The 20,260-nt window shown below is 46.3% G+C and overlaps 1 protein-coding gene and 1 long non-coding RNA gene across 2 annotated transcripts; both read left to right on the top strand.

Annotated features, from left to right (window-relative positions):
• The first annotated feature begins 16,239 nt into the window (after nt 1–16,239).
• Nucleotides 16,240–17,526, top strand: LOC135820639 (uncharacterized). Its single transcript, XR_010554153.1, has 3 exons — nt 16,240–16,792; nt 16,983–17,045; nt 17,219–17,526. It is a non-coding gene; the product is annotated as an uncharacterized LOC135820639 (long non-coding RNA).
• Nucleotides 17,527–17,728: 202 nt separating this feature from the next.
• LOC135821773 (uncharacterized) lies at nt 17,729–18,313 on the top strand. The gene has a single exon (XM_065334770.1). The coding sequence runs from the start codon at nt 17,729–17,731 to the stop codon at nt 18,311–18,313; it is 585 nt and encodes a 194-aa protein (XP_065190842.1).
• Nucleotides 18,314–20,260: the final 1,947 nt, after the last annotated feature.

Raw genomic sequence — 20,260 nt, 5'->3', positions numbered from 1 at the left:
GTGTCCTGATGGCCCTTGGGGTCCTTGCAGTCCTGTGGCCCCTTGAACCTTGCAATCCAGATTCCCCAGTCGGCCCAGGACTTCCTTTTGGTCCAGGAACCCCTGGTCTTCCTCGATGTCCTTTAAGTGATCCGAATGCAGTCCAACCCGCAATGAGTTTTTTTTATATACAACGAGGGTGGTAGCATCCAAATAGAAGTCACCTTGTCTGCCGATGGGTAGGGACGGAGGGTCTGCTCCGCTATATCAACCAAATCCTGGATCACCTTTAGGACCCTTCATTTTGCGGATTTGGGCTAATTCCTTCTTCACCCACCCAGCAGGTACAGCACAGGTGTCCGACACACCGTCGTAATCCAGCCAGCATAAACGTTTGCCATTGATGTGCAGATTTCCGCTCATCCTCACGCTGCCATCCGTTTTCAAATGGGTTTCGTCATCTGTCACCGTTGACTCCGCGAATTCTTTGATTCGACCCTCCATGATCTCAGCATCTGTTTTATTCAACTTGCTGTTCTGTAGTGCCCCGACATTGTACATCAGGGTGTTTTCGGTGTTATCGTTACCCACCAGAGTTTTGAGTTGCGCAATATCATCCTTCAAGGTTCTTATTGTTCGGCTGGAGGTTTCCTCAGACGGGCTCTTGTGGAAATGCATGCTCCAAAACGCCATCCTTGTTATTATGGGGAAATATTTCCCCTGTACAGTAGGTATGGCGGTGGTACTGTCTGCAGTAAACAACGCTTCTGCCGTTACAGCCGGTGCGTTCACACCTCATTTTACACTGCGTATCAGGTCTTTGAATACCATAGGGAAACACATCAGTTTGGACACTGCCCAGTTCGAACTTCATTCTGAAAACGTGGATACGGAGAGTAACAAATTGTACGAGGAGACGCAAGAAGGGGAAGTTCAACTCTCCATCCTAACAGGAACTCACACGGATATTGCAGATCTCATGACAGTCATTAACCAAGCACTGAAAAGTGCAAATCACCCAGATATTGTGTTTTCCTATTCCCGCTATACAAGCCGAGCGAGCATCAGCGTACCTGTCGGGAAAAAAATTATCCTGAAACCCGACTCCCCCAGTGTCGTTCTGGGCTTGGGATCGATTGCAGAATCCGTGACCATACAGCCTGGTCTTTTCACATCACCGTATGCAGTTGATCTGACTAGAGGGAGAAGGTTTGTGCTGTTGTATACAGACCTGATCGCCCAGGCCGTCGAATATGAAGACAATCAGGACTCGAGGATTTTGAAGACGTTCCCCATTCAAACTCACAACGGTATCAACAATTACATATTTGGAGAGAGAGAGACAAACGCGCTCTACTTCCGCACTCAAGCGTTACGGAAATATCATTTTGGCTGAAGTACAACACTGGAGAGTTTATCACCACGGGGTACCCAGCGTTATTGGATCTGAGAATCGAGTAAATTTTTCCACGTACAAGTAAGAATGGCGCAGCACGTCGTGGCCACTTAGATCCCAGACCCCTCTAAGGGGCTGCTGTCGAAAACTAAAGTGGTGCAGAATAGCATCCTAGAGCGAACCGAAAAGAAGATATCACTCCTAGAGGGGAGAAACTTTGTAAGACTGTATTCTCGAAATGGCTCACCACCCTCTCTGAACAGCGAATTGGATATATCATCACCAAATTTCATTGCCTTGAGTGAAAGTTACTTTATCGTCAAACTCCGGTATGAAGTTAGTGATAGTCGGGCTAATGGAGCCAGATCATATCCACACTGGGTGTGTACCACCTCCCCTGCATTTTCATGGTTCAAGAATATCCGCGTGGAACTAAATGGCACGGAGGTGACGCAATCTAGCAAGGTGCAATATATGCAGAGTGTGCAACACATTCTTAGCCTTATGGAGAGTGACGTGGCTAAACTCCAATATTCCGATTCTGATCTGTACGGACTTCAGAAACTCGACCCCCAGAAGTGTGTTAAAGATATACCTCTAGGGAATTATCGGTATGGTGTAAAACGCTCGCACGCCTATGCGTTTGCAACACACACAGATGCCGAAGATGATTTCGATGGTACGACACTGAAAAGACGGCCCACTGTCCAACTGTCGAATGAGGAGAACTTCAGTAATACTGTTCTGGAAAACGTTGCCCGTGTGACATCAGGGCATTTCCAGTTCAAAATGAGACCATTCCTTCCCTTCTTCAATTTGGATGATGCGTGGTTGCCTCCAGGAACACAAATCAAAATACGGTTTGATTTACCGCAAACCCAGCTCTCTAGATATATGATTGTCTCGGATAGAGGCGGAGGAGCAAACAGACTAACAGGTGTTGGCCCTGTCAACATTGATCTGCTGCAGCTGGACTTTGTTTACCCTACCTATAGAATGGATAACGCATACGTAGATCAAGTGCGTCTGCCTAAAGAACTATATTTCCATACCTGGTGCCCTCGGCTTATACAGAAGAGTTTGACAGACGATGCAGGTACTCTGGAGCTACTCCACGATTCAGATATTCCTGGGAGGATGATCCTGTTCTTTTCTGATCTGAAACTCGGAGAAGATGCTGTCTTGGGTGGCGGCGCTGCCAGTAATTTCAGCAATCGCCTGGCCATGGTACATGCGAATCTTTCCCAACTCAGAGTAACCATTAACGATGAATCTGTGTTCGACAGTCCGCTGACGTTCAGATGGGAGTGTTCCGAAAACAGTGATGCCAAGCACTATTATGACTATAACAAGTCGAGCTATTTACGTGGATACAACTTGGTTCAAGAGTTCTTTGGAAAGACCTATGGGGCTGAAATACGTATCACAGCCTCGGATTACTGTAACCATTACTTTATGATACCAATCAACCTCAATCTAGACAGGATGCTGGACAACGAAAAGGTCAGGGGTAACATGTCACTCGATTATCAATTCGCCAATATGGCCAACGCCCCGATCAATGTACCCAGTCACGCAAGCACATCGATCAAGGTCAATTTATTATGTCTCGACCAGTATATGTATACCATGAGCAAGGAAGAAGGCATCAAGTGGGAGACTGTGTAAATATTTCCACGTTATAGTAACAATGCAGGGAGGAGATTTGGAAACCACATCCCGAGCGTGGGGAGGTGATCTACAGACTTTGGAAAGACAGTACGGATCTGGCATCTGGGGCTTCATCAAAAACATCTTTGGAGGCGCACAGGCTGAGGAGCTTCGAAAAAGAATGCAAGACCCCGAACAAGGCCAAAAGCTCACCCAGAGGAGTGGGCTTGGGATGGGGGCGATGTTAGGCATGTCGCTTCTTCCCATGCTCTTGGGTCGAGGTCAAGACGGCGAGTCCATCAGACGTCAGATGGTAGCCGGCCGTGAACCCATGATGCAGCGAGGCGGACTGAGCATTCCACCGGGACTCGTGGCTAAAGCCCTACCCATATTGAAAACCGTTGGTGCACCCTTAGCTATGGGGGCGCTAGCGTCCGTCGGTGACAATCTGGTGGACAAGGTATTTGGCCGGGGTCGAAAGGGAAATAGTAGAAAAAGCAGTACTCGAGCAAGCAAGAGACGATCTCAGAAAAGACGATCGAAGCTACCACCCACTAACAAATCCTCCAGGGGGCAACGTGCAAGGAAGCGCAAAGGAGACGGTTTGAAGAGGGAGGTTGAAGGTCTGGGAAGGCAGCTGTTTGAACATGCAAAGTCGAGAGTACAGTCCGGCATCAAGTCAGGAGCTAAGAAGAGAGGTAGAAGACGACGACCCTCAAACCCTCCAGAAACCATTACTGACCGTATCCGAACTCGCATCGAAAATACCCATAACCGTCAGAGCTTTAACATTTAATTTTTTCTCGTTATAGTAAGTATGGACTTTTCATCACTGCTGTCTCTAAAAGGAGGGTCTGCCTCTTTACTCCGCATAGCAGGTCTGTCTCTACGATCTCAACCCAAGCACTCTGAGATTCTCCCCTCCCTCCAAACATGGGGACAAAATGTGCTATTTCTGGGTCAGAGCAGCATGGGGAAATCCCATTACCTCAAGGAAATACTTCGAGAGGTAAAGCCGGAACGACTTTACGTCCTCTCCAATACTTCACCTGAGCAATACAGGCAGGAAGGCACGGAGTTGAAACATTACAGTGCAATGCCTGAGTGTATCGAAGAGACGGACATTCAACCCAAGTCCTTTGTCATTATAGATGATATACGTGTCATGGGACTGAAGCATGGCAGTCAGAGGGAATGTCTTTACAAGTTTTTCACCATGTATAGCCATCATTATGAACTTAATGTGTTCTTTCTCTCTCAAAGCTTTGATAACATCAAAGATATGAAGATAAAATTAATACCAACTTCCTCTATCTTTTTCGCTTTACAGATAAATCCAACATCAAACGCTATCTTCATACTTTATTTGGCGGATCCTGTTTGAAAGCTAATCTTGTCTATAAACTCTATGAAAAACTATTATAAGCTTGTTGGAGACCCTTTCTAGCGGTCGATGCATCACGCAATGAGTTTTATACTCACTGTGATTCCATAACATCGAAGGTTGTGTTTGAATAAAATATTTTCTGCCTATAGTAAGTATGGATGGTGTCAGTGTTCGCATTATACCCACCCACAGTGAGTGGGATGCGGTTACCGTCACTAAGATTGGAGACACCTGGGAGGTCACATTCCCTAGAGTAAAACTAATTGTCCAAATCGAATCCGAAGTTGATAGTTTTGAGTGGATTGCTGGCTGTGAAGCACGGGGGGTAGGAGTGGATGAGATTGATTAAGCCCGTTGTACAGAAATGGAGCGAATACGGGTGCACTTCCAACCTATCTTGGTCGATTGCAACGGCCGTATTCACCCAATACCACCAGAGAAGAGAGACGAGACCATGAAGATGATATCACAAATCCCCCAGGATATCCTGAGTAAAGGTGACACCATGTGGGAGGTTCAAGGTACTCCTCCAGTACGAGGTGGAGATTATAAGAAATTTTCCGGGCAAGTGAGAGAAGCACCGGCCTATATTCCCGAAGAAGATCGCCCATTTCCTATCTCCCAAGTGAAATCAAACCCTCGAGTAAAGGCTATATATGATAGAACATTTAAGAACAATCCGGATCTGATAAACCCATCCTCGGTTACTAATGCTGTTGCATCGAATCTCCACGATTATGATCAGAGTTCTGGAATGGCAAGAGGGTCCATAGCAGAGGCTAGAATGAGGAGAAACATCTCTGCCGCTAGTATCCCACTGCAAACCGCTCTGGAGCCAAAGTTTGATAGAATAGTGATAAACACATTTGGTAAACTCCTAGTAGACCATAAGATACCGGAAGCCTTTCTGCAAAGCAGCCACTTCAGTGCAAGGCCGCAACTACACCAAGTCTATCAGGAGGATGAGCAGGGGCTCAGAGGTAGAATGGAAAACACTAGAGATAACCTCGAATTTCAAATCCTCAAAGACTATGCTACTCTGGTCAACCAAATCAATCAGTTTCACCTGTCGCGTTATCCATTCCAGCAGATTGCAGCAGCAGCCAACCTTAATGCGCTTCTAAACCACTCGAGGAGTAATGTGAAATTGGCTGCAATAAGAACTCAGCTTCTAGCCATACCAGGATCCGCAGACAAATATTCCGGTATAGGAGATATGATCAACGCCTACACTCGAACCAAAGAAGCAAAACTGATCAACGCAGAACAATTTATGTTAGGTCTCAAAGAGCACATGGCTGATGATGCCACCTTTATCAAAAGTGTCTTCAAGAATCGGCAAGTGGCTAGCAATACAAGGAGTCCCTATTACCGAACACTTGCTATTCTGAAAGGAAAATCCCTGGTATACTAGGTATGGACGTGGAGCTGAGCAACGTGGACATCGAGTCTGCGCTGAAATACATTCGCGGGTTCCGAGGTGTGACTAGCTACGATCTCCTGCCTGCCTTAAACCATGGCGAGTTTTGTGTGTGTAACACGGACAACATACTCCCGATATTGGACAAACCCGAAGGGGGACACCATTGGCTGACGTTTTTTAGGTAAGGTAAGGCGATACTGTTCTGATATTTGACAGCTTCGGGCGTGCATTGATGCAGATGGCTGAAGACTATAAAGAACCGGAACTAAAACAATGTTTTCTTAATGTTTTTACCGGCTGTAACCTGTACACCAATACGCAAGTCATTCAAGATAGAAGCACAGCGGTCTGCGGACGTTATGCCATCCTGGTAGCGAAAGTCTTCTCAAAGACTGGTATAGACGGAGTATTGGAATTCCTCTCCTGTACGTTCTCCCACGATACCCTTCACAACGATCAAGTTTGGTGGGGATTGGCAAGATGATCTTGCCGATGAGCTACATAAACCCAAGCGAGTACATTTCCCACGCAGAAAAGTGGACGTTTACGGCAAGGACGATGTATGGAGTGCTGATCTCGTAGAAATGCAGCCCTTTAGCGAATATAACGAAGGAATTAGATATATTCTCAATGTTATAGACATATACACGAAGTATGCTTGGAGTGTGCCACTTAAGAGCAAAACCGGGGATAGTGTTGTCTCAGCCTTTAAAACCATCACAACCAATCGGAAACCTAAGCTACTATGGGTGGACCATGGCTCGGAATTTATAACAAAACGTTCAAGTCGTGGTTGAAGAAAAACGACATTCACATGTACAGTACAGAGAATGAAGGAAAAGCCGTCGTCGTTGAACGTTTCAACAGAACGCTAAAATCTCGTATGTGGAAGCACTTCACCGCTCGCTCGACCAACGTCTACATCGATGTGCTGCAAAAACTTGTCGACAACTACAACAATAGTAAACACCGTACAATTGGGATGACCCCCATGGAAGCCTCCCTAGGGAAACCGATTGAGCAACTGTATGAGCCCATTGCGGATGAGCCTGTCTTTCAAGTCGGAGATAAAGTTCGCATTACAGTGGAAAAAAGAATGTTTGCGAAGGGGTACACACCCAACTGGACCGAAGAGGTATTTGTGATTCGTAAGGTTCTCCCCACTTATCCGGTTACCTACAAAGTGAAAGACCTTGCCGATGAACCCATCACAGGAAGCTTCTACAAACAGCAGCTCATGAAGACTGCGCAAGCTACATTTCGAATCGATAAGGTGTTGAAAAGACGTAAGGGTAGTTTGCTGGTCAAGTGGAAGGGATACCCCGAAAAGTTCAACCAATGGGTATCGCAGAAAGAAATGAGGTATATTTCCAAGGATAGTAGTATAGGGAAACGATGATGCAGTGCACAATGCAGACTACTGCATGAAATCTGCTTTCTGCTGTTATTGCTGATCGACTGGCAGAACAAGGTCATGTAGACCTACCACAATGTGTATCGTCGCCGGAGTCGAAACCATCTCGGCTTTCTAGAGTTTTGGTAGTAGTAGTAGTAGTATTTATTATTTGACTAGGGGAGTCCCAACAGGCATGGCCTTGCTACATGGAACCCTAGGTGAATCTTTGTGAGGTGAGCAAAAGTACCAGCAGATTGTGCCTGACGACAGTTTGGAGGAAGAGTGTTCCACCGACCTGCCGCCAGAAAAGAAACTGAGCGCAGTCCATACCCAATATGTACAGTAGGTAATACTAAGGCAGCTGTATCCTGGCCACGAGTACGAGCATTTGTGTGCAGGCCAACTGAACGCAGGAGAAACAGTGACTGAAGGAGGGGGCTAGTAATTGATGACAAGCAGCGATAGACCAAAACGTATAGTTTCAAATTAACTCGTTGCTCAAACGAATACAGATGACACCGTTGTAAAACTAATGCAGTTGGGGTCATTCTATCTAAACCAAATGCCTTCTTCATCGCAATATGGCTGACCGTTACAAGCCTGTTATATAGGGTAGTTTTCAAACAGTGCACATACGCATTACTTGCATATTCTAGAGTAGACTGTATAATTGACAAGAAGAAAGTTCTCCGAGCTGTAGCTGATAAATTGCGACGGCCATGAGCAAAACAGGCTAGTTTAGCGAAGACCACTGAACACACCTTTTCTACTTGTGGGCGGAACGTTAGATGCTCATCGATTAGTATACCGAGGTATTTCACAGTAGAGACAGGGGAAATTACAATACCTTTACAGGTCAGGTACAGAGCTGGGCTCAGTGCAGGCAGGGCAGGACGCCGTATCAACATGAACTGTGTTTTAGTGGGGTTGAGCAGAAGGCCTTTCTCATCAAGGTATTGCTCTAGCAACCGCATACTATCCTGCAAGCGTAGCATAATTGTAGCCACATCAGAGCCGAATACGTAGAACGCAATATCATCAGCGTACAGCTGCACGACACTCTGGTGAAATATATCGGGTACCCGGCGAATGTAGACGCAGAAAAGCAAAGGCCCAAGAACAGACCCCTGGGGGACCCCTCTTGTACAGGGTTTGGTGTCACCCTTCTCCCCATTGACAGTAACCTGCTGGCTGCGGTTCGTGAGATAGTCTGAGAACCACTTGAGGACAGTACCGCCTAAGCCAGTGGTGGCTAGCTCTCCCAGCAGACCTGTGTGCTGCACACGGTCAAACGCCTTGCTCATATCCGCAAAGACTACTCCGCATTGGTCACCGTTGTCAAGTGCTCTGTTCCATCTGTCTATGCAAAGTGTCAGGGCATCCTCACAGCTATGGTGTGAGCGGTACGCAAATTGTTCAGCTGGTATGGCTGACAGGTCTGGATTCTGGGTGAAATACGAAATGACTTGCTTGTGGACAACCTTCTCTAGGATCTTGGCCGCGATAGGCAACAGTGAGATTGGCCTGTAGTTGGTGGCTGAGGTCTTATCACCAGATTTGTAAACAGGGCAGACATGGGCATGTTTGTAGGCAGCAGGAAAGATGCCAGAGCGAAGAGACGGGTTGACGATAACAGTTAACGGATACGAGACTGAATCTCTGCAGGACTTCAGGATGCAGGACGGAATATCATCGGAGCCGGTGGCTTTGTTGGATACCAGAGATTCAAGCAACTTGGAGATGGTATCGACGCTGAGGGTATCAAACTCCAAAAGAGTAGTGCTATTGGGGTCTGCAACGGGTAGGTTGGTACGAGTGTGTCGCTTAGTCAGACGCAGTGGATCGAGATTTCAGGTGCTGATGCAGCAACTGTGTTTCAACTCCAGAACGGGTCGTACGCAATTTCTTACATTTGCAAAAGAACTATTTAAAAACGGTATCAGCCATGTTAAAATTGTGGCCCTGTACTTATTCAGCAGCGAGTTAGCGAACATCTGTATGGAGAATTCAACGGAACTGGGATTGCACTATGTACATCATGTCATGACCTGGCACTTAGATTACATGACCACCAATGTTTCACCCTGGTTGGCGGAAAAAGGAGGTTGGCAAAGTTTTGACAACACCCTTACACACGACTTTAACTGGGCAAATCGCTCAGTATGGACTCATCCTCGTTCAGCCTTTTTGGCCATAATTTTTCTCATACTAATGGTTGAATGGATGTGAGAAAAAATTCCCGGTACAGTAGGATCAAGATGGACTCCTCAAGCAATGACACCCCATCAGCCGAGGCGTCAACTGCGAGCAACAGCGGAACCTATGAGAAAGTGAAGGGGCGTTTGAACGAGAGAGCTTGGCAGCTCAGGGCCCTACGCTATGCTTTTTTGCCTTGATGACCTAGACAAAAAAAAGCATAGGAATGTTAAAAATTCTTTAAAAAAATCCTTTTTTTTTAAGACATAACCTGGGATTCGAACCCGCACTATGGCGCGCCCTGCATGCATCCCCCGATACACTTCACATACACACTAATTCTTCCAAGTTGTTTCACATTGTGGTCTTGCATTTGAAAGCCCTATTTGAATATGCATTGTGGCCAGCCGTCTTTGATGGCACGGTACGATCGAGGGTAATACGACACCGTCTCCCGTACCGTACCATCAAACACAGCTGGCCACATACAGCTGCCCGCAATATTCAAATAGGGCTTTCAAACGCAAGATAATAACGTGAAGCAACTTGGAAGAATGGGTATGAATGTGAAGTGTATGGGGGGAATGCATGTAGGGCGATAGTGCGGGTTCGAATCCCAGGATATGCCTGAAAAAAAAAATAGGAGAATTGAAAAATTTATAACATCCTATGCTTTTTTGCCGTCAGATACGGATAGCGCCAGGCGTGACACAAACAAACAAACACACAAACAAACACCAAATTAAAGCTGTGTGGACCCTGGCTAGCGCCAGACGTTACTGAAGTAACGTCTTCTGCATAGCTACGGGAATAAAGTTAAACTTACTCAACAACTACTCCTGCTTGCACCAGTGCTGTTCGGAGCCAGCAATGTGGTGGCAGAGAAATCCACTCAAACCTCACCAGCCGAAAGAACAAGCATCATAACTACATTCATACTGGCCATCATATGGACTTTAATCTCATTTTTATGTCATCATTGTGAGCATAAATTTACGCAAGTATATAAGCATTTTCTCAAGCTGGGGAAATATATGCCCGCAGATACTGAACTTGATCAATTTGATGATATATGGACTATGCTGCGCACACACTGCACACCAAAGTATGTAGGGTAATATTTTATGACGCGACGAAGATTATTATACCGCACAATGCACTATATCCTGCAATATAATTGAGGCACAAGCCTGAAATATTTAACAAAAATGTAGAGTGTTGGAGCCAGCTCCACACGTCAAGAAAGGAGGAATATTAGACAGAAGAATGGCGGGGAGATTTGCATGAAAATGATGAAACATGTTCAATGTGGGGTCCTGCCCATTAAATGTCCTTGTGACCATATGCAAGTGTGGCCATGCCATCATCCAGTATATACCGCTTGCAGTCGAATGGAGACAATGCCACCTTGGTGGTTACCTCCTCATACACTGTGTGGCAATGTGATCGGTGACCCGTCATAGGCCTGGCAGACACACGATGACTGAGCAGTGCATCTACATAGTCCTTGTGGGTGATGATATTTGCCAGGACTGCCTTCCGCACACCCTTGGCCCGTTTGGCCGATTCCTGCCCGATGTAGGAGTACCTCTTCGATCTTAGACCTACAAACTCCACCATGGATTTCCCACCAAGCTCATCTTTGAATTTGCCAACCACTTTCTTATTGGCAGAAGTGTACTGAGGATGGTCAGTGGGAAAGTTGCTGGTGTCATACAGAGACAGATCCATCTCTGCATAAACATCACCGGTGGTTATGTGCACAATAACAGAGTCGGTGTCGGTGTACAACAGCCGGATTTTGCTACCGTACTGCTCCTTCAGCACATCGTAGTAGAAGGAGTACATATGCACCTTTGACAGGTCTAGTATCGACATACCCACATAGACTGGCTTGTTGAGCTTGATCTCAGTGTGCTGCTTTTCTATTCCGACAAGCCCGTTCGGGAAAATGTCGTGCCGCACATATGTAGGCTTGCTCACTGCCCTCAGTACCTGCTCCTCACTTTCTTCTCACAAGAGATCGATGCGTGTTCGATTACGAACGTTCTCCATCGTCTTGCCAAAGACTGAGTTGTCCATCAGCTGCAGCACACAAACAGGCAAACATGACACATGAGAATCATATCATGCCATTCCTTCACATCAGCATATTTTCAATTAGCATACTCCACGTCACACTTGCACCATACATGCGACAAAAAAACAACAACAACAACATACAAGACTGCACACAACGGTTGCATTTACCTTGTAAAAGCTCTTCTCAAAGTCGGTTGTAGCCCTCGTGCGAAGTGCAGTGTTCAGATAGATGTAGGGAGACATCCAGGCACTCTGCTGAATCCCAACACCTTGTGAACAGCGGTCACCACCATGCCCAGACGCGAATACAGCTGCAGTGTACGGTAGTGTAACACATACTTGGACTTGGGTAGGAGACTGGGTGTCAACTTGACTCCATTTACGGCTGACCCTTTGAGCTCCTCCACAAGTGCTTGTTGGTATGGTGATAGCTTATCTGAGAATGTTCTCATCACTTCCGGTGCGAGTGGATACTCATTGAAGTAGTGGTGCAGCGAAGAGGGTACCTCAAGATCACACTCCACAATGAACCCAGTGCTCGAATCTACAGGGTGTGCCAGTATCTCGGACAGGTTCTTGTCACACCAGGCAAACTCGGATGTCGGCATACTCTGGCACATAGCCCAGCCATACAGGTTGTTGGCATCAAGGTATAGCAGGTATGATGTGGGCTCGGCAGGATTGTACTGAACCATCGTTGGGTTGTTGGCCTTGCCGTACCGCTGCGACGCCATCGAGATGCCCCCACGTAGACCGGCTTCGACAAACAGATGCATGTCTACATCCGTGAGCAGCTGCAGTTCAATCTGGGTGAACCGTAGTAGAGCATCCCATGCACAGGGATCGATTTATCCGGGTTCGCATCGCAGTTAGCGAATCAAAATTCACTGGCTGCGATTCGCTTTTTGTTTTTTATCGCCCAAAACTGCGATGCACTGGTCATGCATACCGGTATGTACAAAGACCATTCTGTACTCTTTGTGTGCAGTTTGCATGCTACTGCTGTACACACTGCTGACTAGGGAGTAATATTTTACTACTCCAAACTGACCTGTCCTGCTCAGTCCGCGCGGGTCGCGGATCGCGCTCTGTTTGATTTTGGACACTGCACTAGCCACACTGCACTGGTCGTATAAGACTGCAGTACATCATGGTACATGGCGGCGACTTTCCCTGAAAAGGCTGAAGTTCTCCTTTCTTCTTTCACTATCAAGCTCAATTTAGTTTGTTTCTGTTCGACAAGACACAGTTGAAGTAGATAGTTCTTAGTCTCGTGTAGCCAACATGTCAGTGAATCTGATCACTGTCCAGAAGCGGGAAAAAGAACTGGACGCTGGCCAGGAGTGGCCGATTCGTTTCGATGAAGAAAAGGAGAAAAGCGAAAATTCTGTGCGCTTTGAACGAAGTGTCACGATCGTTTGAGCGCTTTCCTGCGCTTTATTTGTCGAAGGAATCAGTGGAACTGCCCTGTGGAAGGACATTGTGTTGTGAAGAACTCGAAGTCAGATGGACGCTGAACATGATTGTAATAAGCCCCAGCGAAAACCCTGACGTAAAATATTCAGGTCAACCGTTCGTTTGGAAAAGCAAATAGCAACTGCAGCTATTGTCCTCTTCTGTACAAAATCCTGCTATTGTACAGATATACATGTAAACTTTCGATGAAGGAAAACTGCTAATCAATACTGGGAGTTGCTAGTCAATTGTAAAACTATGTAGCAGTGACTGCTATGCAAAAAAATCAAAGTAAATCGATCCCTGCATGCATATCCTACATAACACCATACAACACACCAGAACACAAACACGAAAGTCAATACACCATGCAAAAAGTATAAATATGCACCGACAAGAAAGTACAAGAATACTAACAAAGAACACCATCTGAAGGAGAGAATACATTGGACAACAACAAAGACTGATGAACATACCTGGGAGAGTAAGGTAATGAGCTGGATCCAACCCATACGTCTTGTATGCTGTCTTGCGGAAATGCTCAAAGACATCTGCTAGAAGATAGATATCTTTTTGCAAATAGAGGTCATGATAGGCCTCCATTGTACTGCACTCAAATGTCTGCAAAACGAAAAACAAAACAAAAAAACAGCAACGCACGCACACATGCACACATCCATACACACAAGCATCCACATATCCACAGATAGAGAGCAATGAGTACAAAACAATGAGTAGAGCACATCACAACAGCATTCAAAGTCATAAGTAGAGCACAATACAGAAGGCACAAGCTGCTTACCTGCCATACGTTCTGAGCACGGGCTTAGTCGGCATCACTGATACCTTCTCCAGTCAAACTAGACTCAAATGCTGATTTAGGTGGCAGCTGTGTCTCATCAAACCGAGCAAAGGAGTCCATGTACTCGTAGGGGTAGACACCCTTACGCAGGAGAAGGTCATGATGGGCCAATGTACGAGTAAGCTTGAACGCATCTTCCGGGGTGTTGCTCACCAACGAGTCCAGAGAGTAGTTCAAGAAGGCCATGGAGTCGATGAAGCGGTACTGACGCCACTTGAATGAAATATATGTCTCCATGTTGTTGGCGATGACACTGATCTCACCAACCTTCTTAATTCGCTTACGCTGGTTAGAGTCCTCGTACTCCACCTCTTCAACCTCGGTCATACCAATGTGGGCGATGAGGTGGTGAGCATCGTACCCTTTCAGGTTGTGAAACACAACCGGAATGATCTGGCGATCTGGGCAGATACTCAGCTGAATATTACACTGGTAGTGTGCAGCACCACGGTAGTTGCCTGTGCAGATATTCAGAAAGAGGGGAATACACAAACATAGTAAACATCTACAGTGAAGGTGATACCACTGACAATACAATTCAATACACCGTGATAAAACACATATGCAAACAGCTACAAATACATGAAAATGCACTATACACATCATGCGCATATCTACACACAACTGCAAAACAAAAAAAATAAACAAAAAAATATAATACTTACCAGTGAGATGATCATGATCACGAACACGATCTTCTCCAAGTACTTCATCACATATCCAGCAGTTGACTGCGTTCTGAAACTCAAGCTCCAGTTCTGCCGTCATGCGAATTGGCTGGATATCAGCCAAATCCTCCTGAATACTGCCTTCCAACTCTTTGAGACCTTCGAAAAAGTTGTGAATGGCATTCTCACTGCAGTCGTCAAACTCGCCCCGGACTTCACCGTTGGATCGGATGGCAGCATATCTACAAGAGCATAAAAGAAGAAGGAAAGTAAGAATGAGTGATTTTGAAAAAATGTAATCACACAAAATGCACATACTACAACACGAACACAATTAGGGGAGAACAAGACAAGAAGGAATAACAGCAAGCACTGTGCAGGTATGAGTACAGCAAACATTAGTCAAAAACAACACCAACAACAAAACATACCTGATGCTGCATGGTACATGACGTGCTGTGCGTACAGTGCTGCTGCCATGCTGTTCCTCAATCGGCTCAATGATGGCCTCTGTATCAGCGTAAATGATATATGGAGCCACCATCCTGTGCTTCAAATTTGTATATTTGAGGATGCTGTCCTTTGCTGTGGGCATGACTACTGGCACGGGCTTCATCACCTGACATCTCTCGCTGTGATGCTGCAGGGAGTCTGCTGTTTTGTGTGCGGAGAGGCATCGCAAGCAGTAGTGTGTTGCATGTCTGTTCTTATTCTCACATGCACGACTGAAGTTTTTTATCCATGTGAAGTGGTTGTCATGAAGAAGGAGGTTGATGGGAGTCTCCTGTCGCTCGCGTAGATAGAGTGGGTACAGATTCCCCTCGTAGCCAAACACATTGATTGCAAGACCATTCTGTAACTCCACTTTGGGTACATCACTGAGCGTTGCAGGGAACATCACACCGTCGAACCGCAGCTCCTCAACGTACTGGGTGCACTTGGATACACGCTGTGGGTTGTAGTCGACGGGGTGCAGCGCTGACAACAACGCCCACATCAAACATCTGTCATCGTTGTTCTTTACGTTAATGATGGCCTTCTTTTTTTCTAATTTGGGCGGGATATCAGCTGCACCACCTACAGAACACCACAAAAATACAACGAAAGCTTTGCTCAGAGTAACACCACATCACAACTACACCCTCTCGTCAATCACGAAAAACTGTACATCTGGTACAAAACAATACATCTACAACTTTCCACAAGAAATTCGATAGGCTTCGAACAAACACTGCCGGATGAACAGAAACTCACCTCGAAGAGGAGTGTACTTTGCTGTGGACACATCCAGCTGTCTCACTCGAGAAACGATCCAGTCGGATCCGTTCTGCACCCACTTATCAATAAGACAAGTGATCCTCGCCACCATCGTCTTGACTGCACTATCAATGTCCCCTTCGCTGAGGATCCGAGCCGGTCTACTTCTAAAAAACGGGACGGCAGACGTACTACCCGTGGCCGACTCTCGTGTCATCTCCACCCTCAAAACTAAAACCACCTTGAACGGGTGAGACTGAAGCTCCTCGAGCAGAACCTGTCTGACCTCGTCATGATGGCTGCTGAAAAAGACGAGAGGATCAGTGACTGAACCTGGCAAAGGAAACTTTTTCAAAACACCACGCACGGCACTCGAAGTGGGCAATCTGGGCTGCCTAGATCGTTTTGCACTTGGCTCCGCCATCGTCACGTCCCCTCCAGCACCGCCTACAACATACTGAGGAAAAATCTCCCCGTACAGCGTATAGACCTTATGCAATACACGTCACAGGCTGCAATCTCCATAGTAACGGTGCCCCGCTGAGCTCATCATGAGGGACTGAGTGGCAAAAAACTAAATTTTTGAACTTGAGAAGCAGCTGCTGATCTGATTATTATTATGAGGGAGGAGGCATTTTTTGTTTCGTTGTGGAAGAGTCATTCCTTCTGCAGTTTTGCTAGTACGATGGTCAAAAGTTGTTGTGCTGTTGGCTGCAGTAACCGGTCTAAGGTTGGTTCGGTTGTCAGTTTCTACCGCTTTCCGGCAGACCCTGTGAAACGGAAGAAGTGGACTGTAGATGTTCGTCGTGACAAGTGGTCACCAAATCAAAACACTTGGCTGTGCTCTGCACATTTTGTTGGTGGAAAGAAGAGTGATGACCCTCTCTCTCCAGATTATTTGCCGTCAGTTTTTTTTTATTTGTACAGAGCCCTGTGAAACGGAAACAGAAGGAGCAACTAGAAGCGTACGAGCGGAGATCGAAGCGTGTACGGTCAGGCCCGGTGTTCGATACCGGTGCAGATACGCCTCCACCGAGCGTGGTGAGTTCGTACTACTCTGTATACTAATGCAACTGCAAGTCTGTTTGCCGACAAGGCTGTCAAGATTCAAATCTGTATCCTCACGATGGCCTGTACTGTGGCCAATATGAGAGTAGAGTGATTATTAGGAGGTTGTTGTTTCAAATCTTTATTCTCACGATGGCCTGTGTGTACTGTTGTTGTTTGGTAGATTGCTGACAATATTGTGGAGATCCCTGAGGAGAGCAGGGATGATACTCCTCCACCGAGCGTGGTGAGTACTAATGCAACTGCAAACCTGCCGACAAGGCTGTCGAAATTCAAATCCTTATCCTCACGATGGCAGGCTGTACTGTGGCTAATAAGAGATAATAGAATGAGATTTACATAACATGGAGGGTTTGGAATGCTTGAGTTATTTTTGTTGTTATTGTTGTTGTTTTGTAGATTGCTGACAAACCTGTGGAGATCCCTGTGGAGAGCAGCGATAGGACCGACTCAGCTAGTCCAGACACTGGTGGTAAATGCTGTCATCACGAGTCAGAATTCGATAATTTGAAATGTGAGAACTTGCTGCTGAGAGAGGAGGTGAAGAAATTAAGGGCCCAAAACTCAACTCTCCGTGGTGGAGCAGCACTTTCTGAGAACGATCTGATATGTAATGATGACAAGGTGAAGCTCTACACCGGATTGCCAACGTACGCTGTGCTCATCACTGTTTTTGAGTTTGTTTCCAGCGATGTTGAGCGTCACAACCGCCCGGCAACCTCATTGTTCACGCAGTTCTTGATGACGCTAATGAAGCTCCGCCTGATCTTAAATGATTCTGACCTTGGGTATCGTTTTGGTGTGGCCCAGAGTACCGTGTCGAGGTATGTGCTGAAGTGGGTGAACATTATGTATGTGCGTATGAAGCCACTTGTAAGATGGCCAGATCCGGGTGATCTAGGCAAGACAATGCCGCCAGAGTTCGCCAAGAATTTCAAGAAGTGTGTGTGCATCATCGACTGCTTCGAAGTATTCTGCCAGCGTCCCTCTGATCTGATGGTGAGAGCGCAGTCATACTCACATTATAAATCGCACAACACGATCAAGTTCCTCATTGCCATTACACCGCAAGGTGTAATATCGTTCATCTCACAAGCCTGGGGTGGGAGGACATCGGATAAGCACATCACCGAGAATTGTGGCTTTCTGGAGAAACTCCTCCCGGGTGACCAGGTACTGGCAGATAGGGGATTCACTGTACAAGACAGCGTAGGTCTGTACTGTGCTGAGCTTGTGATCCCACCATTCACGAGAGGGAAGAGCCAGTTGTCTCGAATTGAAATTGACAAAGCGAGACTGCTCTCCCGAGTCCGGATTCATGTTGAGCGTGTGATTGGTGTGCTACGCAACAAGTATACACTGTTGCAATCCACATTGCCGATCAACCTCCTCATGCGTGACAGCGGTGATCCAAACATTGCTGTCATTGACAAGATTGCCACTGTGTGCTGCGCGTTGTGCAATTGCTGTGAGTCAGTCGTGCCTTTGGCTTAGCAGGGATGTATCCTTAGCTCTGAGACAAAGCCAGAGCTGGATAGTAGTAAGTGCGGGGCAGGTTCTGGCCCACTTTTTGACCTTTGACCTTTGGGCCAAATAAGGCACACTGTGTCGGTCGTGCTGGGTCTGGCCCCGGGACCCCCCAGAGTTTGACCTTTGACCCCTGCCATGCCATAAATGTCATCATGTTCTTTTCCGTGGCGAACGTGCACTTGTGCACGTTCGGTGCATTCGCACCGGGGAGTAGTAAAATACGTACTATTCCCTGATTTGCACATCGTAGATGTGCAGTGACATATTGCGCATGCGTGCATAAGCACGCGGAGCGTGCGACCTTCAGTGGCCCTGCGGAAAAGACGCAGTGCAACACAAGGTGTACTAGTACACGTGTCATTATACTACTCCCTGATTCGCACTTCGTAGATGTGCAGCAACAAGTTCACTTTCCTTGCATTCGTTTTATTCGCACATCGTAGATGTGCACTGACAAGTTGCCCATACTTAGCGTGCGACTTTCAGTCCCTGGCCGTGTTGTTGTTGTTGGTTGTTGTTGTTGGTTGTTGTTGGTTGTTGTTGGTTGTTGTTGGTTGTTGTTGGTTGTTGTTGGTTGTTGTTGGTTGTTGTTGGTTGTTGTTGGTTGTTGTTGGTTGTTGTTGGTTGTTGTTGGTTGTTGTTGGTTGTTGTTGGTTGTTGTTGGTTGTTGTTGTTGTTATTGTGTGTTGTGTTTTAATCGTTATTTTGTTCATTATCCAGTAGGATTTTGCTATGATCCAGTACCATTTTTTCGCATATATGACACAAGTGTGTGTAACGTTAGTGTGACGTGGGGTATGCTGATTGGATGTGAGGTGACGAGAGTATGCTGATTGGCCGATAACAATTAGTGGAAGGGATAAAGTAATGCGTCAGGATCATTACAGTTGCATTTGGCACCATGGAGTTTCAGGAGGAAGTTGAATTTTGTGATGGGTGTAACCATGAAGAAATAGAAACGGAAGAAGCTGTCGTTTGCATGAAATGTGGTCTAGTCTTGGGCTCTTTGTTTGCGCCAGAGGCAAATGTAGCAGAGCGTGTAATGCTGCCCAGTAAGCCTTACACAGATGTGCAGCGACTGGAATCAGTGGATAAAAGTCTGGGGGCTTTTATCGAGAAGGTGGGAGTGTGTAAGCCGCTATACCCATCGCTTTTTGAAACTCGGCAACGCCTCTACGCTATGAAGAAGGGCAGTGAGTATAGAGCTCTGAATTATGCCATCGCCCTGTCATGCATTTACTATGAAGATGAAGAGATGGTGCAGATACTCAGTCTTCATCTCCCCAGAAGCAAAGATGCATGGATGAGAAATGCTTCCCTATTCAAGACTTCCCCAGTGTTCTTCAAAATGTGGATGAAGGTCATAACCCCAAAGAAACTACGTAAGGCTCACTTTGAACGGTTTATTGAGAGGACGGTGGATATGACAGAGCAAGAAGAACAGCTAATGATTGAACTCATCCAACATTATGGAGTTGAACCGAAGCTACCACTTGCTGCCTCACTGGCTTATGATGACTATCCAGATGCATTGATCTATATACTATCCACCATTGTGCAGGCATTCTAAACTGATTTAAGGTGCACGTGTCATCACTTGCTTGGAGAATATTGTTCTTTATGAATCATACAGTCAATTTCAACCGTAATCAAACCATCCATTGCATGAATTCGTTGAATTGAAAAGAAAGGAAACATTTCTATAATCTCACTCTGGTTTTCGTATTATGGAAGAAGTATTGGAAGACTCTTTGCACTGTGGCCCCGAGGACCTCTGGGCCCCGGCGGTCCCATGTCACCCTGAGGGCCTGGCGATCCTTCAGGTCCTTGGGGTCCTATGTTTCCTGGGGGTCCTTGCGGTCCTGTAGCACCTATGTGTCCTGATGGTCCTTGGGGTCCTTGCAGTCCTGT

Source organism: Sycon ciliatum, chromosome 7, assembly GCF_964019385.1.
Source record: "Sycon ciliatum chromosome 7, ocSycCili1.1, whole genome shotgun sequence".
Taxonomy (NCBI): domain Eukaryota; kingdom Metazoa; phylum Porifera; class Calcarea; order Leucosolenida; family Sycettidae; genus Sycon; species Sycon ciliatum.
This window is presented reverse-complemented; position numbering and strand designations above follow the sequence as displayed.